This window comes from Anopheles cruzii, chromosome 2, assembly GCF_943734635.1.
Source record: "Anopheles cruzii chromosome 2, idAnoCruzAS_RS32_06, whole genome shotgun sequence".
NCBI lineage: Eukaryota > Metazoa > Arthropoda > Insecta > Diptera > Culicidae > Anopheles > Anopheles cruzii.
In genome coordinates, this window is record NC_069144.1 from 39873557 (window position 1) to 39898415 (window position 24859).

Sequence of the window (24859 nt, forward strand, 5' to 3'; positions counted from 1 at the left end):
TTATGACAAAGATGGCAATAGAAAGAGAAGGAAAACATCATTTGTTATTATTTGTAAACGTAGTTTGGTGTCAGCTGTTGTTTACGTTGATTGCAAGTTTATGAATTTGAGAAATAAGTGCAAATTGTCCTCGGGAAAGATATGTGCGAAATGCGGAAAATAATTTGAAGAACAATTTGGTGAACAAGAAAAAGTCGTTGTTCATGTTATCCGCAGAAAAGAATGGCGAACCATAACGGAATTGTTGAGGAACCACTGCCCAGCTACAGCTACCAATGGAAGCGGTGCGCCAAAAATCTGTTGCGGTCATTCGGGTGAAATTCCGGAACCCTATTCCATCGTTCAGCTGGTCGATTAAATGTAATCCGTGGTGTGAAGCCTCCGCGAAGAGCTCTCGCGTCCAACAACGTCGTGATACACGCTCAGCATCCAAATACTGAGCGTATGCAACAAGCACAGACGCACCAGCTAAACACATTTTCGCGATTTAGATTTGTTTTTATTATTTTTAAAAGACATTTTATTATTCGAAGAAGCCTATTCGCTGCAAAACTACAATTGGCAAAAGAATGAAATGGTGAACTGCCAAATTAAAAACATAAACAAACGAACTGTCATTTCACTCACTGGAGCTCACAGATTTGACGTCTAGAAATTGCTAGTGTGACAGCAAAAAGTTGGCCCAACTTGCTGCAAGTGTGGACGTAGCGTCACGGAGTTTGCTCACGACAATAGAACCGAACAGAACCGGACGCAGTGTAAACAAAGCGCTGTCAAATGGTCTTCGCAGATCCCCTTCGGGAACGTTTTAAGTGGCTGCGTACTGTCGGTCGAACAGTTTAAATTCGAATACCAAAGAAATGCGAATAAACCGATTCAAAGATGTTTTCTAAAATTACCAATCCTCGAACGATAAGATTCTGTATGCGATCCGCATTGCACTTTCGGCATTGTGGTTAAAACACTAAAGGCACACCCTTTTCAATGTACTAAACTCAAACTATATTTAATCGTTTTTTTCATCATTTTCAATAAAATATAACAGTACAGTTAAAAAAGAAGAACTTACACTAGGTTGTTGTTGCGTTTGTGAAACATTCCTTCTGACCGGGTTCCGAAAAATGTGTTTTTGTGTAATTTTTTCGCATTTTTGTCTCGTTTTCGCGGTTTTGCGCCATAAAACTAACTTCCTTCTTCTCGGTACGCTCTTCTCGATGGCGGTTCGCGGCCTCGTGCCCTCGTGCTCACGCAGAGCAGCACTCGCCGACGCCTCAGATCTCTACCGCTAGATGCCTTAGACGCTAGTTTGTAAAGAAAGACAGCAATCACATAACATACGGCCGCCGTCGAAGAGGGAGACTGTTACTGCTGTTGCTGAGTGATGATTCCTTCAGGATCACGGGACGGATCACGGATGGGGTGGGTGAGTGGTACGCTCGAGGAAACAGTATCGAGGACGATCGCGCTACGTTGCGGTACGTCTTAAAATGGCAAAATGGAACATGGATGGCAAATGGCATAGGGGACGGTCTCAAAAAGTTGCTTAAACTATTCAACGCTTATCGCCAAGCTGTCAAGCAGCAGGCAAAAAATTAGTACGTTAGAACGCGTCGGGGCGGTCAATGACCACTACACTACAGGTTGTACGTTGGATGGACATTTGTGCGAAAGTCTCGTCTTATGCGTCGGTGCACCACTAGCTGTGTTACGCGTGCGCTGTGCCGGAAGTGCCTGCGTTTCGCGGCTGTCCGGAAAAGAACGAGGGAACTGAACGGTGCGAATAGAGGAGGTTGCTCTAATCAACTAAAGAGAGATACACACTAGAAGTATTCTAGGGCCCTAACGTCATACGGATCGTTTAATGATTACTAATATTCGATATAACTTGAAGTACGTGATGAAAGCGGAAGTAGAAATTAATAAAAAAAAACACTTTCCTATACTAAATACTGCTACTACATTGCATGTTACTCGCCGTTACTCTTTCAAAACTGCTTAACTGCTTTCTCTCTCTCTCTCTCTTGCCTTCTCTCTACTTTTCCTTATCTCTTTCTCTCTCTTTCTCTCTTTCTTTTTCCCTTTCTCTCTCTTTCTGCCTGTCCGTACGCTGCTACCGGCTACATCCTTAAGTACAACAAAATTGTGTTTTCAATAAAATTAATATTGCAATTTACGGAAGCCTACACAGAGTTATGCACCTTCCGGTCGGTCCTATCCACTATGAAATCCTACGGCCTAACTTAACCGAGCTCCTCTTTAAGAATATTGTTTCCCTCTCTCTCTCTCACTCACTCACCATTGTGCATCGTTTGACACTCTGTTGCTGTTTCTTACTTAGTTGTGCGTTTTGTGCTATTGCGTTCGATGCTCACTTTGATGCGTTTCATTCGCTCCTCATTCCGTAGCGACTGATCGCCGAAAGTCGATCTTTTTTGCCCTACCGCTCGTTTTGGCCACCATGGGAGAATACCACAGCATTTTTCATTGTGCTTCATGTTTGTCGTAAACGTAAGGCTGTGTAATGGATGGAGTGCCTATAAAAGGTAATACAAAAGTAACAAAATATAACTCCGCATTCTGCGCTCCTGTTCGCTATGGCAACGATCGATCGATTCGGCACAGATTGCATGGGGTGTTCCCCTAATTTTGTCCTTCCGGCTCGCTTCGGCCCACGGGCCGAACCCGAGCGTGATAAATTCCGGTTCCGTTTTGCTTTTCCTTACAAAATATCACATTTTTTTCCGTTCGAATCATTTGTGTTTGTTTTTTCGTTTCGCAAAGTGACCCTCCTCCGGCTGCACTGATTGCGTCACGGGTTACAATGGGACGGTACAATGTGTATGTGTGTGTGTGTGCTTAAACATGAAAATACTTATTCTCCACCTAACCGCCCCACTGTTATGCTTTCTACGCGGCGCTTTTGCATCGTTTTGAAGATGTCGGGGCACGCCTCAGGTACTTAACCATTAGATAATAAGAACATGTGTTTTTGTCACTTCCCCGCCATTCGGGGAAGCCGAATACTTGCCGATTCTTGGCCTCCTGCAACGCGCAGCAGCTGCTGCTGCCGCCATTGCTTAGCTTAGCTCTAGGTTTTGTGTTCGAAAATATGGCAGTTCCGTACAGGGACAAGTGAAAACAGGTTCATCAAACGATCGGCCGATCGTGCTGAGTTCTGAGCAGAAGTAATGCCACTTGTGGGGGGTGATTATGAAATCCAAAAACGCCTCCGGTACGGCTGTCATGGAGCTGTGCGCACACTTTTCTAGCGCGTTGTGAAAGAACTGAATGAACAGAACCGCAGTCTGTCTGGTTCTCCGGTCTGTTGTCGTGATCGTGTATTCCGCTCGCTTGTTTCATCGGTGAAATCTTTTGAATTGAAACCCGCGCACTGCCGTGTGCTTTTGCCTGCCTTTCCGACTCTCTCTCTCTCTCTCTCTCTCTGACCTAGCATTCCACTTGAGCAACGTTCCTCGATTGATCCTCGAGACCCCGGAGAGGGCCGAAAAAAGGGGTGGCCTTTTCCGAAGCCGCCCCCGGTGGTCCTGTTTTCCCTTTGAGATCGCATTAAATGGATGGCATCTGTTTGAAAGGGGCAGAGAGAGGCTCACGACTGCCCCCTATACACAGTATCTAGCGTTAAATGCATACAGGTTATATGAGTACCACTATCGTTCTACGGTGCGCGCTACCGAATAGTTGCCGCGCATTTGAATCGGGCGTGAAGAAAAACTAAAACGGAGCATACTTTAAAATGAAATGTTTTGTACAAAAAGGGGACATAAAATAGGAAGTAGTTTAAAACGAAATTTTCAAATCAATGTCCGTACAGTGTCGAATGTTCCGATGCCGCCCATCGAGAGCGTACGGTGGACAAAGACGCGAAAGGCAAAGAAAAAAAAGACGGATCCCTTAACATAGTAGTGCCTAGCTCAAATAAATAGTTAATTTCCAACGTTAATTCACTTACCTATCTTACTGAAACAACTCTAAAGGTTACACTGCCCTACCGCTACTTGCCGTGACGCTCTGGCTCACACACACTCACACCCAATCGTGCCTATGTACATTACTTTTGTCGGTGTGCTCTTCCTCTGTTCTATCCGATGCTATGTGTGGTGCTATGCTATTAAGGTCCCCTTTCCTTCAACTTCGAGCTAAGGCACGGCGCTCTTCCGCGAGCATCACGGCATGGATTCTTACGAACGGCTTTCCGTTAAGCATAAAATCTCATCATAACAACCTAATTACGAAAACAAATAATATTGTACGAACTGTTCGCTTCCTTCAAAAAGTTTTTCTGGTTGTGCCTTATGATCCTTCCCCTCGGGCACTATATTGTGGAGCCGTGCTTACGTGCTAAACAGATAACAGAGATTACAGTTTGCTCGCGTGCGTGCGTCCGTTCGTCCTCGGTTCCGCGCGGGCTCCGGAGATGGCAAGATTGTTTGCAAGATCGGTGCGTGGATCGGTGCGTGGAATGGCATTACGTTCGGGTATGGCACTGCGGGCGCCGATCGCGGTGTGTGAAAGATCACTTGCGCTCAGTGCGTCGGCAGCTCCGTTAGCGTGATGTCGTACAGGTCGTCCTCGTACCGCTGCACCTCCAGGATGAAGATGTCCTCGTTGCAGTAGTGTCTGATCATGTCATCGTCAATTCTCGCCGTAATCCTACAAAACGGACGAACGGAAAAAGACCCAAGAAACACACCGATCGAGGGCCATTGTTGAATGAAGTGATGCAAAATGTGTCAGAGAGAAAAACAGACAGAGATAAAGAAAGAAAGAGAAAGAGAGAGAGAGGCTACTCGTGCACTAATTCTACCGAGAAAGACACAAACTTTGTACCCGAACAGCAAAACTAGCACCAAACTAAAACACGAAAAGTGTAGAAACCGGTGTTAAAGGCGTTAAACATAGGACAGGGAACGCTCTCGTTAGCAAGAAGCGGCAGTTTTTCAGGAGTTAGAGAGCTGTCGAACGATTGTGAGCTGGGGGTCGTGTTGTTTAGAGTTGTTAGTTTTAAACATCATCACACCAACCCGGTTTAGTCGACAAACATTGAACAATGGAAGCAATGGTTAATGGAAGCCAGGTTGTTGTGTTTCTGACGTAAGAGTCGGGGCGCAGGCGAAAGAAACAGAAGGAAGGATAGCAAAAGGATCGAGATCGACAACAACCGGCAAGGGCGCGCAAAGTTCGCGCGATACGCTAACGCTGTGCTAACTGCTAACTGGACATAGTTGAAAGAAACAACAACATTCCTATTCACCAAGGTGCTACGTCAGAGAGAGTTCGTCAACCGAAGTGGTTCTAGGCTAATGTACAGATCAAGACGAATTTCGACAGCCAAACAAAGTACAGATAGTTCGAGGAAAATAGACAGAGAGAGAGAGAAATAGAGAAGGAGAGAGAGCGATATCGAATTGGAATGGAAACTCAAAACTTACCCTTTCTTATTTTTGCGATAAATAGTGTTAATTCTCGACGAGGAAATTTTGAATTTATTTTCAATCTGCAATTCAAGAGAGAGAGAGAGATAGAGAAAGTGGTAGACAGAAGGAGAGAGAGCGAGAGAGAGAGAGAGCGGGCGAGAGGGGACGGACGGTACACGCGGCCAATGCCAATAACAATATCGCGGGTCGATAGTGGTCGATCGATCGTTTTTCCAATTTTGAGCGCAACCGATTAGCAACCGATGGTTAGGGGTTGACGATGCGGCGGGCCACCTATGGCGGTCTAGGCGTTGTTAATCATCACCGGCGCACCAGGCGCCGGATCACACACACACACACACGCGCGGGGAAAGCCAAAGCCCCAATCGCCAAATCGCATCCGGGCGCAGTCGTTTCGCAGCGGCAGCGACAGGAACGTGTTGAGTGCGTCGCCCGCGGCATGGGGTGGTAGAAGGTGTGTGTTTGGGTGGCAGGATTAGTTCCCAGTCGGGATGATACGGGTTATTGATACCGAAGGAGGGGGCCCGTGCGTCTGGCGTGCATCCCGTTAGTCGAACAACGAACCGGAGGTGGCTCAATCAGTGCTGGCTGGCCCCAGTGGAAAGCGACCGCGACCGGTGAGGGGGGGACCACAAAGGATGGCACTGAGCCGAGGGGTGGGTGAGGGGTGTTTTAGTGCACCTGGGGGAGCTGAGTTTCGGGGGGGAGCTGGGTCATTATTAATGGGTGCAGCGATTAATCCGTACAACAACTATCGACACAGAGACATTGGTTATTGGCGCCAAGGCGTGTGTGTGTGTGGGTGTGACTGTGTGTGTGTGTGTGTGGGTGTGACTGTGTGTGTGTGTGTGAGGGTCCACACCGCACGGACCGCAACGGGTCCCCGCGGGCTGGTACCATTTCCCGTTGGCTGGATCGAGATCGATCGCGAATCGGGAATCGTCCGCGTAGACGGCAGGACCTCGTGGTTGCCCTGGGGAAAGCAGCTGGGTTCTGCAGCGGTGGGGGCCCACTTACCGCATTCAGCAGCCCGACCGTGGTCGGCGGGACGACGTGCAGGGGCGTGTAGACGTCCTCGTTGTCCTGGCGCACGTACAGCATGACGCGTTCGCTGAGCGGTGGCGACATTCGCTGGCGCTTGATTTGCGGTGCAAAGTCGGCCATCGGGTTACCGGCTCCCGTCATCGTCCCGTCCATGATGATGCTCGGATCCTTCTTGTCACTGTGCGTGTGTGTGTGTGAGAGAGAGAAAAAGCTCGCATTATAGCATACACTCCGAGAGAGAGAGCCTTCGGGCTCGGCACGCCACGGAAGTTTGGAAGTTCAAGCCGACATTTTGCTCCCGCTACTCACGTCGGTACGTCCGGGGGGAAGTGGTTGTGGAACTTCAGCGTCGGCGTGGCCGGCTTGTTGGCGTGCAGCAGGAACGGCGACTTGACGTTGTCGCTGGTGCCGGAAAGGGAGTCCGCGTCGTGCCCGTAGAACTGCAAATCCATGGACGTTAGCTACAGATTCCATTTCGGGGGGTTGTTGTTACGAAAGTACGATTTTGGTTAGTGGTCTGGTGCTGGTAACGGTGGCTGTGCTCTAGGGCGCGCTTACCTTGTCGATATCCTCCGACGGCGAGAAGAGGACCGGCGGCTTCATCAGGTCGCTCATGCCGTAGAACTCGGACCGATCGGTGACCGGGTGGTTGAGGTCGTCCAGCTTTTTCCGCCCGGTGGCCGTCATCTTTCGCTTCGTCAGGCGCCGCTCCTCGTCACGCGTCTTACGTTCGGCACCCTGGAAGTGGATCGGGCGAAGAATTGAAGCCTTAGTTAGAAATAAATTCCCTGATTTTCCCCCGAAAAGGGACACCAAGAACCCAATGCTTAAATTGGTCAAACCGATCAATAAATGAGGTGAATATACCGTTAAAGATTGGGGTCCGGATCCGGATCGTTTGATGGGAGCTATAATAATCTTAATCTTTATGGCACCGACGGTGGGAGCATGTTCCGGTTCTTTCGGTACGCAACATGACCGTCATCATCGCCATGACCTCATTCTGCTGGAATGAGCCCGAACCTCCCCCCCGTGGAAACTATGGGATGATGCAAAACAACACGCTAACGGGAAGACACGGGCCCGAGTGACAGGACACCGGGTGGCGGGACTCCGTGGTGCACGATCGCTACAGTAACTACAGCGCGCAGTCGTCTAGGAGCAACCATTTCCCGGTTCGCAGAGCGAGAGAGCGAGAGCAGAGTGGTCTCCGATCCGGTGTGATGAAGCTCCTCGCTCGCTGCACCGGGCGATGTAGATATTTTTCATCTTTATAGCACAGATTATACGAGGCTTATCTTCATTAAAAATGGCTAAAATATCGTTGCTCACGGTGGTTGCGTGGCCACGGAGCCGCACACACGGATGATCGCCTCACAATTGCGCGTCCCGTCTCGCGCAGTTACTAAGTGAAGTTACAAACTAAGCTGCGTCGCGACGGCGGCGCTGACACGTGGAAAGGGTGGCGCAATGTAATTTTCCCTCTCCCCAGACCCCCCTTTCCAGAGACCTGTCACGCGGCCTGTGCGGACCGTAATGGGTTTTCAAATGATTTTATTAATCCACAACTCTCGCCGCACAGTCAACGGCGCATCGTGCACCACGAGTGGGCCAAGCTGGGGCCAACGCGAAATGGAACCTTAGGAGGCGCAAGACAAATGACACCAACACTTGTCACTGTTGCTGCTGCTCTCTGCGATGCTTGCACTTGCGCAAAGCTGCGTGACGTGACCATGCAAAGCCATCCGCAAAACTGTGTCCAAGTTCCAAATGGATGCCATTTTGTGGGTATTGTAACCGTCACGAAAGGCTTTTGAAGAGCCCATTTAGAAGCCTTTTGAAGAGAACATTTGGAGCGCTTTCGAACGGATAAAGTCAATTTTGTGCGTCGACTCATCACTATGGATGAGACTTGGGAGTATCATCATGATCCTGAGTCAAAATAAAAGGCTAAAGAATGGTGTGAACCTGGTTCTTCGCTTTCGAAACGAGTTCGTGTCCAAAAATCGGAAACGAAGGTCAGTTAGCATCAGTTTTTTGGGATGCGAACGGAATGTTGTTGTTGTTTTTTGGCAGCCCTTCTAGATTCTCACTTCAGGGATGGAAATTATAAATTGGAATCTCGTTAGAACAAGTGTATTGATGTTCAGAGAGAGCATACTGAACAATAAAATGTATTTCAAATTTAAAAAATGTGTTTTTCTTATCGAAGGGCAAAACTTATTGAACAACCCAGTAATTGTAATGAAGATGTTAAGAACATTCCCCCACTATTTGCAAAGAGCCACTTCGCTTGCTTTCCTTAGTCACGGAGTTCAGTTGCCGCACTCTGCCGTACTGCTTTCCAATTGTCGATCGAGGGCTTCTACGATTTACAGGCAGTTGACTGACCACAGACCGTAGTTTTGATCAACGCATCCTGCGATTGACGTGGCATGTTGGAGCCATGGCAACTGACGCCCAACGTCAATCAAATATTTGAAGTATTGAGACCCTTTCGTCGATAGGGACCACTCTCGTAAAAAATAATCTGAAGTCCAGAACCTATACTTCAAGTCTACTTGAGCCAATTGTTTTGTTCCCGTTCGATTTTCTGGCTCACCGGAAATCGACGTGCAGCAGGAAGTAAGTAATCCCTGATCGGTACACCTCGATCGTGGCCACCGGCCGGCGCGGGCAATCCCTACACTGTCTCACCGACCGGACGAAGCGTTCCGAGGTTTGGCCCGGAGAAGCGATCGATGATTATCGTCGCCGAGGGACGATGCAACCAGAGGATGGCCCTTTCGGAAAGTGTAATTTCACGGCACGCTGGCCGCCGTCCGATCGGTCGCGCCCGGAACGGAAGCACCCAGCCAATGGGCCGCCGTACATAATTTATGATTATACTAATTCCACAGCACTCGGCCCGGCTCGGTGCGTGGCCCCGGCTACAGTGTTGTGCCCGTAGGACCACCACCAGCTGTTGGCCAGGACGACGGGATCCTCCTCGCTCGCGGATCCGGGATTAGCTGCCGCTTCGAGTGACGCGCTACGAGCATTCATTACCGGAGTGCTCGCCAGGAGCATTTTGACAGTTCCGTTAGCAATTTCCCCCCGGGGGGGAGTGAGGCCTATTTTCGGGCCCGTTCGTCCGGCTGCAAATTTGTCCGCACTACGCAAATCGGATGGCAGCAGCAGCAGGAGGAGCAGCCATCTTCCCAGCCGGTGGCTACCGTCACACACGCGAGCGGAAACGATTTGCAATGATTGATGCTTGCGTTCCGTGTGATTGACACAATAAAATGTTCGGCGCCCCGCGCGGCAGCCGGGATGCAGCATAATATGCTCTGTGTGTGTAATCCACTCCGCTCCGCTGCGCTCGCAGTGGGACGACGATTTCCGTTATCCGCCGCATCCGTGCGCTCGTTCGTTCGTTCGTTCGCACGAAAGACCTGAGCGGCCGCTCATGCGATGTGGGAAGCGACGAATCCGCGCGACTGACGACTGTGAAATGCGTTTTTACGATTATGATGATCATTACATTATGGAACACATCTTTGTAGTGTGTGCTCCTTTCGCGGCTCCCGGGCCCCTAATGAAAAGCAGGTTAAGGATGGACTTATAAAATTTTACTACTTCTGCCCCATCGACACACCGGGCAGGGGACCGGCCGGACCAGGGGGCTCCGACTCACAGGTCGTGCGCTTAATTTGTTTTTTTTTCCGGTGCCTTTTTTGCGCGAAATCGTGCCCGGACCCCGGTGCATCATGATCACCGCGTGTGCGTTTTGCGTTTTTTTGCGGCGCGCGGTGAAGAACGAATGGAGCGCGAGCTTTCAGGAGCCAAAGGAAGGTAAAATTGCAAATTACGGAACACGAGATATGGCGGGCGGGCTGGCGGCGACGATGATTTCCGTGCCGAGAGTGCGCGATCGCGTTTCGCGGCCGACCAACCAAACAAAAAAAAAACGAGGAAAAGACTGAAGGGAACCATTTTATGGGGCCGTGGGGCTCGGAGTACTTGGACTTGGCGAATCATAAACGCGTTTGAAGTTAGTATTTCAGAGTTTTACGATCGTTCGCAGTGACCGCGGCTCGCGCGTCCCGGCTAATCAAACGAACGGGCCCCGCATCCTCGGATAAATAAATAGCTCGCCTCTAAAACTGTGCGGGGACATAAAATAATGAAGCCGCTTATCATGGGCGCGAGAGAGAGCGGCCGCAACGGTACCTGACAACGGCCTGACGCGCCGAATGATGATACGGTTTCAAGCTCATCTCATCTTCAAATGCCCGGCCGGTGATAAACAGGTGGCACACACACACACGCGCAGGCCACAGGCCGGTTGCCGTTCCCGTTACGCGCCTGGACCCGTGGGACATGGGGATGTTTCACGCGGTCGGATGGGCAGGAATTTCGCGTCCTGCCGCCGGGCGACAATAAGCCGCGGTGAACGATAAATTTACACCCCATTTAATGGGGCGCGCGCCGGCCTCGGGGGCGACGTCGATCTGACGCCCCGGCGCGACGCACGACAAGTGTCGTTCGGGCATTTTATGCGTTCCGCCCGACGGGGGCTCCGGGCCGTTTTACATAATGAGATTAGTGAATTTTTCGCCACACGATAAAACTGGCGTTTAGCGCACCGCACGTGAAGAAGCTGGCGGCCCCGACCCCGACAATGTTCGCCGTGCGACGAGCGGGATGCGAAATGCGAAAGAATAATGGGATTTTAATAAACATTTACGGGGCACCCGGCACAGCCGGGGCATTCCTGCGCTTCCTGCGCGCGAGATGATCTTCGGGGCCGGCCCTCCGTCCGTTCCGGGGCCTGCCGCTCATCAGCTGTAGGGCAGCAGGCTGGCTGCCGGTGTGTGATGGGCAGCTACTCGCGGCACACACAGTCATGCACGCAATTATTCGCAAACATGAGAATTATGTTGTCTTACATTCATCATAATCACCGGCCCAGAGAGAGAACGAACCGGCTCTGCGGCCGGCGTGGCCCCATCCCCACGGGTGAGGAAACGACGGGTACGACGGACGAGGACGCGCGTAGGGAGAAGCTACAAAACGGCCAGCCCGGGCGCGCGCAGTAAACGGAACGGAAAATGCTTTTGCAGCTCGCTGCGCCAATCATTGATCACCGTCCTCCAAATTCATCCAAACCAAGGCACACACACACACACATTCGAGGCGTTCGGGAATGGTCGCCAGGCCGAAAAACAATTGCAATCAAAGCGCAACGGAGCGTTGGTTTTCGGTTTTTCGGCTGGTTCGCGCCTTGCGGCAGCGAAAATGCTGTGCCGAAAAGTCGTGAGAAAGACATTAACCATCATAAAATAGGGTTCGTTTCAGCCCCCCAAAAAAAAACTCGACACCGTTAGCACCGAGGGGGCATTTCAACGTTTCAGGCATCAGGAGGGTTGTTTGAAAAGTTTCCGACCCAACCCAATGATACAAAACATATCAATACGGCTTCCATCTATAGAGAGAACCCGTCGAACTAGAACACGGAAAATGACTCGTTTTTTGTCTTAAAAATAATTGTTGACGAAGAAGAACGCGTTATCATTTGACGAAAATCTGTGTTTTCCGAGCGCAATTTTGGGATCAGAGAATGAAAAGAAGTCACTTGGGGTGAGTAAGGTGAGTCAATCTGGTGAGTAAGGTGAGTCAAACAGTTCAAACCATAATTCGGGAATTATCGCCATAGCAACCGCCCAGAGACGTGATGGCAACGTGAGCAGCTTTTGATTTTTAGGAGTTGAGGAGTGAGAAGTTTATTTTAAACATGTTCATAACCTCTGCTATCTCGTTCACATTAATTCGGCCCTGCTCTAGCACCATTCGGCGAACTCTGGCAGTGTTTTAGCCGATAGTTGCAGTATTTAGACGTCCCGAACGCTCATCGTCTTTCTAAGCTCTAATTCAGCTAAACTTCACTGTGGCAAATGAGGGTGCAGAGTCCCAATACACAGGACGCAACTCATCTTTTTGATTTGCATAGGCGTATTATCGTTCAAAAATAAATAATTAATGACACCCCGATGCATGATTTTGTTCATTTTCCCAAAAACACTGACATCCACTTACTCAAACACTGCGCGTCAAAAATGGCAGAAGAGTAACAACCAAATTCACTAGCTTTTTGGTACTGCCATCCACATGTTGAGGTCGGAAACATATCAACCTTACCCTCGTAATGTGACCCAAAAACAATCCTACAGCCCCGCGGCAAGTTTGTGTGATCCGCACGAACCGAAGCGAAGTGCGAATATTTTCCCCCCATTTTCGGGACCCACGAAATGAATAAGAGACGCCGAAGAGACAGCGAAGTAAGCTGAAAACGCCGCGGTTTGTAGTATTTTGACACACTCACTGAGCGCGCGCGTCAAGCGCGTAATTGGCAATTTTCGAGTGTCCACTCGAATCGATCAGTGAGCCGCACCGCAATGCCGGAGGTGTCGATAGCAAAGGCAACCGAGCATTCATCACACCCGTCCCCGGCTTGGAGATCCCCTTCCGGGGTGTCGGGGTTCGTCGCTTGGGCGCAAGTCTTTCGTTCCCGCTAGATGCCCGCTAGACGCTTTGGCCATCGGCATCGGGAGGCTTATCGGGCGAATAAAGGACATAAATAATAGCGGTCTGTCCGGCGGGCTGCATTACGGGGCCGACCGACCGCCCGATGACCGTTTGATCCGATCCGGGGACGCCATATATTTCGCCAGCTTAATGATGGGCCTCCCGTGGGGTTCCGAGGATCCTAGGCCCCGACAGTCCGCACATTGTTGATGCGATCGACCCCGATTTGACCGGCTCTCCAGTCACCTAGTTTTGCATAAATATTCCGGCCGACCGATCGGCCAGCCTCAGCTGGGATGCTGCCGCGGTATAAATCACACAGCCGCACACACACACAAATGAAGCAAATAATTTACATTCTCGATCGCACCGGGCCGATACCGGCACCGGGGCCTCGCGCTTTCGGTGAGATTTATGGCACCGAAAGCGTCAGCCAAAATATGCGCGTTCGGATGCTCGCACGGTCCTGCAGGTGCAACGGCAGCAGCAGCAGTAGTCGGCTGTTAGGAGCAGTGGCCAATCTTAAAACTGGCGAGCTGGCGCGCGAAAACGAGAACTGGGCTGAGTGAAGGAGGTTGGTTGCCAGATTTATGAGGTTGCGCCCGGTGATCGATTGGCCACGGATTCTGCACGATGCCGATCGCGCGATATGCGGTTGCGCCGAAAGATGGCGCATCATATCGCCGCAACGCGGATTTCTTAGTTAAACGTGAAGCGGCGCGTGTGTGTAAGCGACACCGGGCCGGGTCAGAGCCGGCCGCTAGGGTCCATAAATCCAAGCCGAGCATCCTGGGCGTGATATCTTCATATCGAAACTCCATTCCCGAGAGAGAGAGAGAGCGTGCGATAAATTTGCCAAACAAACAATCGATCGTTTTGGTGTCCGCATCCGCGGGTTTCGCCATAAAACTAAAGGTCCCGGATTGGTCCAAAGGTCCTCCGTGCCCTCCGTGCGTGGCAGAGTGGGGAGATGTGGGAACGGAACAACCGAACAACGGAAGTTCCATTTCGCGCGGCTCATTAGCGATGGGACATGTGGCTGTCGTGGCGCAGAACATCGCATCGAGACGGAACAACGGACACGCCGGACGGACGAAGCAGAACATTGTTCATATCTTTGGCCTCGCACGTACAGCACACACACACGTATGAGCACACGCGTGTGCGGTGCGCGAGTAATGAGCCCGAGCCCCGTGGACCTGTTTGCGAAACGCGCGCGCCGCGGTGACATCTGCTGCTGGGGAGCACGGCACGGGGTCCCGGCAAGGTGGGTACCAACGTACACGATGTTGGTCGCTGGACGTTGCCATTGGTTTCCCATGTTGGTTGGTGACCACTGGCGACGGCCCCGGACGACGACGACGACGCTCCGGTGACCGGTGCGCGCCATCTATCAATGTATTTCGCTTCCTTTGCAAAAATCATGACTCGCGGCCATTATCGCTTCAATAAAATTTATTGAAAAATTGTTGCACCCCCCCCGGGTCGGCCCGGGTTGCACCCCCCCCCCGGGTGGCAAAATGACCCTCCTGCGTGCATTTGCCACGGTGGTTGGGCAACGGTTCGCTGCATCCGTTCGCCGACGACGAAGGCTCCGACGGCCCCGTCGCTGCCAGTTTAGTTTTACGATATCGGTTGTAATGGCTGACAAGTGGGCGACAGTGAGACGGTGGACCCGTGTGTGCGTGTGTCGCAATTGGCCGAGTCCGATGCGGAAATGCCCCGCTTCCCCCCCTCCACCCCGCTCGAGGATTGATATAAAGTTTTATGCATTTTAATCCCTAGCGCGCGCGGGGGCTTGTGTCGAAATGTTGTGAACGGTGTGTCGCAGGGAACGGAACGAGCCACACGAGGGGAGCACACGGCTTATCGGTGAACCCGGTGGTGGGGCAGGGTGCCGAAGGGGGCCGGTACAACATGTGTACTTAAGTTAGTCGCCAGGTCGCCGGTCCACGCATTGGATTGGATTGGGGCCCCGAGAGAGCTCGCGATTGCACTGCATTGATCAGGGAGAGTTCTTGTCCGGCCCCAGGCGAGTCATCGTGGGGCGGTGATTCCCTCCTGGCCGCCTGTTTTTAATCGTCATTAGCGCCATGTCCCGGTGCTCCGGTGGCAACTCGTCACCCGCGACTCGGTCGATAAAAAAATTAATAATTAATATATAAATGGCTCAATTAAATGATTCTATAATGCGCCGGCGATGGTATGCGCGGTGGCAATGTGGTGGTGGTGCCCGTGTGCCACTCGGACTCCGGTGCACCCCGCTCCCCGCTCTGTTGCTCCTACTGCACGTCCAGTGCAACGGAGTGCAATTAAAACTAATCAATACCTGATGCATATGCGCACCAGAGACACCGCGACAGGCACTTCCTTGCATTGCACGGGACCTATCTCCCCTCCTCTCTCTCTCTCTCTCTCGCCAGTTGGCCAGGGACTGTTGGCCGAGGGTACGCGACCGATTTTGCTTTCAATTCGCAGGGAGTTCTCCCGTTGCCGGGAGGTTTTGCATAAACATTTTCTTATTACTTTATTCAAATCACTGACCCACCGAGATGCAGATTAGCGAGTGGTCGAAAGCACAGCCCTCCCGCCCTCCGATTGGGCCCTTCGTCTCTGTGTGTCCATTAGACACGCACGCAACGCAGCCCTCGACCAGCGGCTCGGCGCCAAACGTCCCAAACCGGGGGCTGTTCGAGTAATCGGTCAGGCCGAAAACCACCCCGACAAGCGGATGTTATGCAGGCCTAGGGTGGCCGGGCGCATCACCGACCCGAGCCGGAGGGGGCCACCACAAGGTGGCCACGACCCTGTTGTTACAGGGCGACACGGATTTGTCAAACGGAATTTCCCAATCGAAACCCTCGGGCGGACCTTTCGTTTCGTAACGAACCTAGGAAGATCCCCCGGGATCCGATAGCTCCGAATGACCGAACTTATCGGAACGATCGACCGACCGATCGGCGGGCGAACAAAATGGCGCACGTTCCCGGCGAAGTGTTTATGCAAATCGTGCCCGACCACCGACTAATAATAATTACTTTTTATCTCTGCTCGGCCGTCGGTCCGTAAAATGTACGGCCACTCTGAATGTGGCCGGCTTGCCGACGTTTATGGCTTTATCCGCCAGATGGCCGGCCGGTGATGGGTCGCGGTGTCGTTCGCATTCGCATTAGTGTCCTTAGAGAGCGCCTCTCCTCGTCGTCGTCGCTAGGGCGCGCTCTTTAATTAGAGCGCCAGCAGTTAAGCGGCCAGCCATTTTGTGTCGCCAAAGTGACACTTTGCCGGCCGCCGCCGCCGAGGTTTATTGAACCGATCAACCACCGATCAACCACCGATGCGTGCGTGTCCGTGCGCGGTAATCACTGCGCGCGGGTCCACGGATAACAATCACACGCTACGCGTACGACCTCGCGCGGCCGAAAACGTACTGCGCTTGCGCCAATTTCGGTCCAACGTCCCTTTAATGAGCTGTCGTTTCATCAATTATAGAACAAATTGCGTATAATTGCAGGTGGCCGCCCCGCCGCACACCGGCGCCTCGATCAGAGGGACCGCTCGCAGCGAAGGGTCCTAGGAGTCACGGCTCCCGATACGTGGCTCCGGTTGATCGACGAAAATGGGCGCTTTAATCGATTAAGTCGAAGTCGCCACGGGGCCTGCGGACCGTGCGGTGAGCGCACTGATGGGCGGAAGTCATGCAACAATGTGCGGGACGCCCGCCAGGACCATGGATGAATGGAGCCTGGATGGATGCCCGTTTTTCGTTGTTGTCATTTAATAAACCCGCGACGCGCTCTGGGCCCTGGGAGACGCGATGATGAAGTATCAACATAAAATTATCATTAATTTGCATCCGAACAGCGCTGGCCCCCGGGGGCCATTGGCGCTGGTGGTAGTTGGCATCCTGGTGGCCTGGTAGTGGTAGTGGTAGTAGCGGCCAGCGAACCCCCAGCATAGCACTCGCCATTCCAGCGTGAAGCGTGGTTTGAGTGAGAGTGATCGAGAGCATTGAGGATCCAGGCACTCGTGTGCGTGTGTGTGATCGCTAATTGCATGCAAACATGTAACTGGCGGCAGTGGCGAGGACATTTTCACGGCTCACTGGCCGCTGCACCGGAAGTGATGCCTCTTCGATTAATTATCGACCGGCCGGCGATCGACCGAGCCGTCGGGACCGCCGAAGGAGGATGCGAAAAGTAATTGAAAAACCCAACAACATTAGTGCCCCCCCCATTGGAGGGGGGTCATGTGGCTGGTGTAGTTGACTTACCTTATCACAAAAGACTTTGATTTGACAGTAGCCCCGGTGGAAGACGGTCGTATCGCGCGGATCCTCGAACGTGTCGATCTGCAGGTGTAGCGGTAAGCCCTGTAGCAAACGAGAGAGAGAAAGAGAGAGAGTGAGAATGAGAAAAACATTACAATGGGGTGCCAGCAAAGGGTCCCACAGGGTACGGGACCCGCCACTCGGACTCCCGGGGCTCCGGACGGTTGATATTTAATTTCACTTTATTTTATCACCAGCCGTCATTGATTTGTCTTCTCGCAGTCCGCTGCCGCTGCCACCGCCGGTCCGTTTTCTGCGGTTCATTTTCACCTCGTCCCATGCCCCCCCGGGCTCTCCCTCCGGCGGGGAACACCTGTCCGGCGCTGGACGACGGCGAGGACGAAGGCCGTGGATCTCTCTCTCCCGTATGATTATAGATATTATAATATGTTCATTCATGGATTTATCTCAAGTGACAGGCGGATAAAAATGGTTGATTCGGACCCCTCTGATGGGCGGGCGGGGACGTGGGTCCTTCAACATTTTTCAACTCCTCCCAGCGGGCGCTGGCAGCTTCAGTTACCAGCCAGCGCCGCGGGCCGCGGGCCCCCGACTCGGCCTTCCGTTTCGCTCAGCCTCAGTCTCAGTGGCCTCCACATAATGTAAAATAAATAAACCGCCTCCCCTGCCACCCCGACCCCGGCGTGGGTCCTTGCCGTCCGTTCCTATCTTGATCGGCTACATCTTGATCGCTCGCTGGACATCCAAGCTTCGCGTGTTCAGCGCCACGATCAAATGTCAAAAGTGCTCAACAGACCGAATCGTCGCTCTGTTTGTTTGTGTGTGTGTGTGTGTGCATGTGTGTGTGTGCAGTGCGCGGATTCGGACACTGGGGACTCCATGTGGGACCAAAAACTTCCGACGGCCGAACTCCGATGGATGGCTGGCAGTAGTTTGACGTGCTCCAGATTTGGACACTAGACTGACGGCGGCGCAGTGGCCTAGGATCCCTATGGACCTGGGCGGACCTGGTAGCCGGTAGCACTCCGAAAACCCGGGGTGCTCGCCTTGATGCTGTCGCCTTTCCGGGCCCGATCGAAGGTCCTGAAGGTGACGCCCGTAAGACAGTTCCTGGGAACGTTCGTCAGAAACGGCTAATCGTGCGTTCCAAAATCTGTGTGTTTGCGTACGTGTGTGTGTGTGTGTGTGTGTGTGATCGCGCGTGAAAGAAATATTTAAATTTAATCTCGTCGCTGTTAATTACTAGAAAATGTACGGATCAATCAACGAACTTGACATTTCGGGCCGTCGTCGTCGTCGTCGTCGTGTCATTATCGAGGCTCGAGGACGATCGGATTATGATAGTGTATGTGTGTGTGTGTGAGGTGGGGGATTAAGATTGTGTCTAGTGGCCGATTCGATCTCTAGTGGGTGTCATCGGTACGCCATTTTGTATCCCGTGTATGATTTGGGGCCGCCGCACTGACTTCAACCACCGGTGACTTCAACGTCAGCGTCAGCGACGAATGGTGATCGTCGTCCGAAAAAGGCGGGATCGGTCAGAATGAGACAGGATTTAATGAAGGCCCCGCGGGCTCGTTACGCGGGCTAATGTTCTGCACATGCCCACAACGGAGTGGTGTGTCGGGTCGGGAAGAATGTTCTCCTTAGGGCTTACCGCTCCCGTTAGAAGCACGATGATGATGATGATGAGGACGCCGCGCGCACATTCAGCGACCGCGAGTCGATCGATTTGCTTAAGCACCCGCCGCGATGGGGGCCGCGCCCGCCCGTTTGGCGCACATAATTGCTCATTATCAATTTCAGCGTAATTTGCTGACGATGAACAAATAATCATATAATGATAATGATCCACCAGAGGGCGCTTCAGGGCGACCATTCAAACGGGGGGCCGTTCGGGTTCAAACTCCGTTCCGTTCTCCGTTGGGGTCCGTGAGCTTGCCGGGCAAACTTTCTCCTTCTGCCGCCGTGCGATGATGCCATGATGACAGGGCGGTATCGGACGGCCCGGCTACTCCATCATTCAACCTGTCAGCGGTTGCGGTTCGCAGCGCCAAAAACGGACTGCCATGGGTTTGGCCGATCCTTACGACCGGGGAGATCCTTCCACCACAGCACGCCGCCGCCGATCTTGACGATCGCGTCAACGATCGTTCATCGGCGCGGTGCGGCTAAGTAATCAATTATGGGGCATTATGACGGCAGCGGGGCTGGCCATCGGCGTAAAAACCGAAACCGAGCGAAAGAGGGCTAACGAATTAACCTATCACGCGGCCGAGGAAGACTGCGGCGCTTGCGTGAGTCGCGAGTTTTCTTCGCTTGGCCCTTTTCGGGGGGAAGTGTTGGCTCCCCGTGTGTGTGCGTCTACATGGCACAGCATAAACAGCATAAACAAAATCGGTGATCGAATCGGAGATAGATCGGTACATTACCTTTACACCCTTTTGACTGCTGAAATCGGTACTCAGGCACTGGACGGCGACGTTGATCTGCAAATAGATAGGGAAGAGACAGAGAGAGAGAGAGAGAATCGGATGAGTGACACGAATTAATGCGCAAGATACTATCGCAGGCTGGCGTGACATCGGCCAACGATACAAAGTCCACAGACGCGGCCGGGGCCACAGGTGACGAAAATCCTTGATCAGTTCTCTTCGCTAATTGGAAATGAACATCTTTTCGCCCACACGCGGCTCCCCCCCTCCGGGAAACCCGTTATCTGGTGAATCTGGGCGACCGATTTATTAGGCGAGGTCCTGGATTCCGGAACCGGCACACGGAGTGACACCCGACAGTGCGTGCCAACCGTTTGCGCGCAGCTTTTCGGGGCCAGCAGAACCCGTTCCGCAAGGAACCGTTTGTCCGTCCGGTCCCCGGCCACGACACCCACACACACACTCGGTGCAAATGTTGGCGATTTGCGTTAGCGCGGCTGGCAGTTAATCATGGGCGCAAGGGTGATTTGTTAAGGCAAGTGCGCGCTGTCTCTGAGGCGACCCACGGCTGGCCCATCCAGCTCGGGGTGACGATTCACCCGAGCTCACCGGCGTGGATGATGATGATGATGATGGTGATGATTATTATTATGAAGACAGTCACAGGCCACGATAAATAGGCATCGGGCGCGGGCGCAAGCATAAGAGCGACCGGCTGGCAAGTGCCGCGGCTGGCGCAATCAGGCGGCAGCGCGCGCGCGCGCGCAAATTCCAAAACCCTTCACCAACCGCGGGCCACTTATGCTGCCTCCCCGCCGGTGCTGTGGCAGAGGCAGATTTGTTTATGCGCGCAATTTACGCCATCACCATGCGCGGCGGGGTTGTGTGCAACCGCAACGGCGTGTCATCGACGGGCGAGAGAAAGGGTCTTTCCTAAGACCCCACACCATATCTAACCGATGCGGGGATGCGGGGTGGCCGGCGATAAAAGTGATTGCCGGCTGGCCGGCCGGCCGTCTGGGTCACGGTATCCCCGCGGTATCGGTTTTGCTTATTAAAAGCGTTTAACGATAATTGCAGCGGCCGCGGCTGGGCCGGCCGGCACCACGATCGAACGCGACCACGATCCGAGCAAAAGAATAATCTAATCACGGTGTGCGTGCGTGCCGTACTTTGTCGTTACAGTACAGTGTGTGCGCCCGCGCGAAGGCAACATAATTGGAAGGACCACTACCACTGAAGATCCAGTGATCGGCTAGCTGGCCGACGCCGGATTGCTTTCACCTCAAGCGGCCGAATTTCGTCGACATTCCGTCAACGTTTACGATCAATCCGATCACACAATCGCGGAGGACCCATAAATTGTGCTGGGGCAGTTTCGGTAACTTTGTCAGCGCGCCCCGATAAAGTGAGGCGACCAATCGTGTCTCTTCGGCCCCAAAACAGCCCCAACCTGTGCCATTTATTCTGCCCAATAAACGCAACCAAATGGACAAAACAAGAACGCAACACGACAATGTACACCCAAGCACGCCAATTTTGCGAGCGACTGGTGTGTTGTAAACGAAAATGGCAAAATTATGCGTGGGGTGCTTCGAAACGTTCGTGGAAAATTTGGCCAAACCATTGCACCAGGTGGATAATTTAAAGTGAACAGGTTGATGGACGATACTTCACTGGAAAGTGTTATTACTTTACTAAAGCTCTACCAAAGTCGCGATGTAGAAGTAGAAGCCATAATATTGTGCTGGATAATTATGCCAATTAAAAAACCAATTAAATTCTAGCTCCGTTTGTTACGGTTTGTTTCATTGCTCTAATATAACATGATCATTATTTTCCGATTTAATTTAATTTATCGAAACAATTAAAAAATAATCATCCGGCGACGAAGCCCCGATTCATCGATTTCAGATGCGAAAGACATGAGTTCGAACCCAGATAGTGCATATCAACTTCAGTGCAAAACTTTAAGTTGATGCTCCGTTGTACTGATAAAAAATATTATTAATACAGGGTGGTTCATTTGGCGCTTTTTTTAACTTCCAATTACTTGATGTTTAAGATGTCAAACTTAATTCTGCAAATTGTAATCAATCAGTATACACTTTGAAATTGACGAAATGATACGTTTTACGCTTGAAGAAAGCTGGGAAATATGAAAAAAATATTTCCAAAGTGGTAGGTCGTCAAATCATTCGTCAAAAACACATTTTGTTGAAGATCATTTCCACCTCTGTGGCTATGTTATAAACAGTATTGTGGTTCGGAAAACCCACATATCGTGCAAAAGAAGCCAATGCACCCAAAACGAGTGACTGTTTGGTGCGGATTTTGGCTGATTGGTTTTTCGGCGAAATTGAAACTGACAACTTGGACGACGTTTGGTTTCAACAGGGCGGCGACACGTGCCATACAGCGTCAGCCGCAATCGATAATTCAAGTTGCTATTGCCAAAATAGCAACATTCAAAAACGTACTCAAAAATAGGTCCACCGAATAGACCACTACCAAACCAATTGTGGTAGACATTTGACCAAAATTGTATTACATAAATAAAAATTTAAGAATCAACCTTTCAAATAAAAGTTCAAGCATCGAAAAGTATTAAGCCGTTTTTATTTTATAACCAAATGGAAAAAAGAATTCGGGCTGGGCCACCCTGTACTTCTATATAGCGATTTTGAGTTTTACTATTTTTCTGAGTTGAGATTTACTGAAGTGATTTGTATTGTTTTATTAAATTTAAGTTGATTTTGATTTGTAGTTTACTTTTTGGTTTTCAGTTTGATGTTTCTTGTATTTAGTTCCTTAATTTTATTTTATTTCAATTCTTCTTTCCAATGTGTCCTCAACTAGCCTTCAGGATTCATGCAAACTTTTGGAATATAATCGATGCTTAAAACAATCAATTGACTGTTAATTCCAAACATGCATGTTTTCGAAACGGAAGTTGCTCATTTCGCAAGAACTTACGGAACAACCTTCGCTGTAATTCTCAGTGCACTCCCCGCATCAAGCGCATGATTTCGCCAAATGGGCCGGCCATCGCCACTTCCCAAAAGCATTGCGACGTGTCGTGCCCAAAAATTGCATCTCCATTCTGGGCGAGCATCGCGTCGATCGACTGACCGATCGCTCGATCGATGCTCAGAGGTCCGTCAGGGGGCCACCATCACCGCCGCCGGCCGTCGCCGTCGTCGGCAGCACAGAAGCAGACGCAACCGAGCAGCCGAGACGAAAAGGGACGCGCGCTCATTGTACGGACGCGACACAAGCAAATTAAATGATTATCGCTTTATTTTCGACACGTTTTCCGTTGCATCGCGGCGGCTTCTACCACCCGAACCGACGGCCTAAAATGGCCATTTTTTATAAGGCTTTATCGTCTCGCCGCCGAAGCCGCCGGGTGCCGATCGGTAGCCTCACCGGCCATTAATGAGCCACCCGTCGTCGTCGTCGTCGGCTGGCATCGCGCGCGGCATTGGGTTTGTGCAGTTTATGCACCGCGATGTTATCATTGCGAGGCGACGGTGCAGGAGGACACCGGAGTGGCAACAAAAATCTAACAATCTACGGGCTACGGGAGCAATTGATTTCTTCCGTCGCCGCTGTGTTTTTTCTCCCTGATTCGTTTTGTGCGCACTTTTTTCAATCATATTTTATCAACTTTATTACACTCCGACAGCTTTATTTGTGCTCCCGCACGCTCCGGCCATGGCGATCGATCGATCGGTCCCGGGTGGGTGACGGGGGTTCGCACAACGGGACTACATTTACAAGTTGTTAAATGAAATCCGATGGATACCCGCTCGTTCTCGTGTGCGTAATTTATTGAAATTTATGCACCACCAAGCGCGGCCGAACGCGTATCCGGCCGAGCTGTGTGTATCCTTATCGGATACCGGACGTCGGACTGAAACATTGTCGCGCCAACGATTATTGGAGCATGTTTGGGACAACATATTTCCGAAGCCCAAAGCACCCGGAACCCGGAAGCGGATAGCGGATCGATGCGGATGACATCACACTCCCTGTGGCGGTGCGGCCGTAGCCCAGGTGTCACGCGGTTCAGCTTTCCCCGACGCATGACGCATCGCATCGGGCCGATCGAAGTCGTAGAAATTAGTGTGTCGTGGGGTGCGCGGCCTACGCAAAACGCTTCGACACTTCCGCGTGACCGGCGCGCGATCCTACTCTCGACACTCGACTGCGGATGCCCACGCACGACAGACAGCCAGAGAGAGGGAAAACAAATAACGATCGTGTCGGCGGAACACCCATTTCGCGTTGGTCATCTCAGGTTGGGTGTCACCGCGAGTGCGAGCCCGAGATTATCGATCGCGCCGGGCCAACGCGCGATCGCGATCGCTGCAACTCCTGGACCATGTGCGACGTCAGAGTTGATTTATTTGCGCGCCCCAGCGTAACGCGTGGCAGTTTTCCGAGACCGCCTTTTGCGTAGCCTCGGCTTGGCCAGACTTGCGAAATGGTTTTGTTTTGCGAGCAACGGGCAACGGGACACAATAAGGACGGCTCAACGGCTGGCTGGCAACGACAAATACATCAAAATGACAGTCTATTTGTCGACAGTCCCGTCGAGAACTCACTGCGCGCCGAGGGCCATCCGTCTAGATCAGAAAACCATAAATGATCATCTGGTCAACTATTTGTTCGATACATTGTTTTTGATCGCGTATTTGATATTTTCGTGCGAGTGATCGACCTATGGTCAGTTAATATTGTCATACAGAGCGGATGCGGTCCAAAAAATCGTGCTGCGTAAGTAAATAGTCGATGTAAACAAAAGCTTTCGCCATTACAAACACTGAGACTGACGGCTGTCAAATATTGACAGCCGTACCGTTTTCAATATTTCGGTCGTCGCCAAACGTTCGTCATTATTTAAATGAAACATGAAAATAATAATAATGTTGCATCACAGCAATAAGTAAGCCGTGACAAAAGGGACTAAAATTCAACCTTCATACATAATCGCCACAACCGCAAATTTCGGATTGCCTCTACTGCATGGAGCAACATCCACTGCCTCTTGATCGACCGATCGA

At 51.6% G+C, this 24859-nt stretch overlaps 1 protein-coding gene across 1 annotated transcript in view; it reads right to left on the minus strand.

Moving 5' to 3' along the window:
- Positions 1–985: 985 nt before the first annotated feature.
- Positions 986–24859, minus strand: part of LOC128268350 (protein grainyhead) — a 120127-nt gene continuing 96253 nt past the window's right edge. Inside the window, exons 9-15 of the mRNA XM_053005406.1 lie at positions 19788–19844; positions 17338–17436; positions 7059–7238; positions 6810–6961; positions 6474–6678; positions 5451–5515; positions 986–4671 (exon numbers count right to left, since the gene is read on the minus strand). Of these exons, the coding sequence (XP_052861366.1) occupies positions 4545–4671; positions 5451–5515; positions 6474–6678; positions 6810–6961; positions 7059–7238; positions 17338–17436; positions 19788–19844 (885 nt within the window). The 3' untranslated portion in view covers positions 986–4544. The remainder of the gene's footprint in view (positions 4672–5450; positions 5516–6473; positions 6679–6809; positions 6962–7058; positions 7239–17337; positions 17437–19787; positions 19845–24859) is intronic.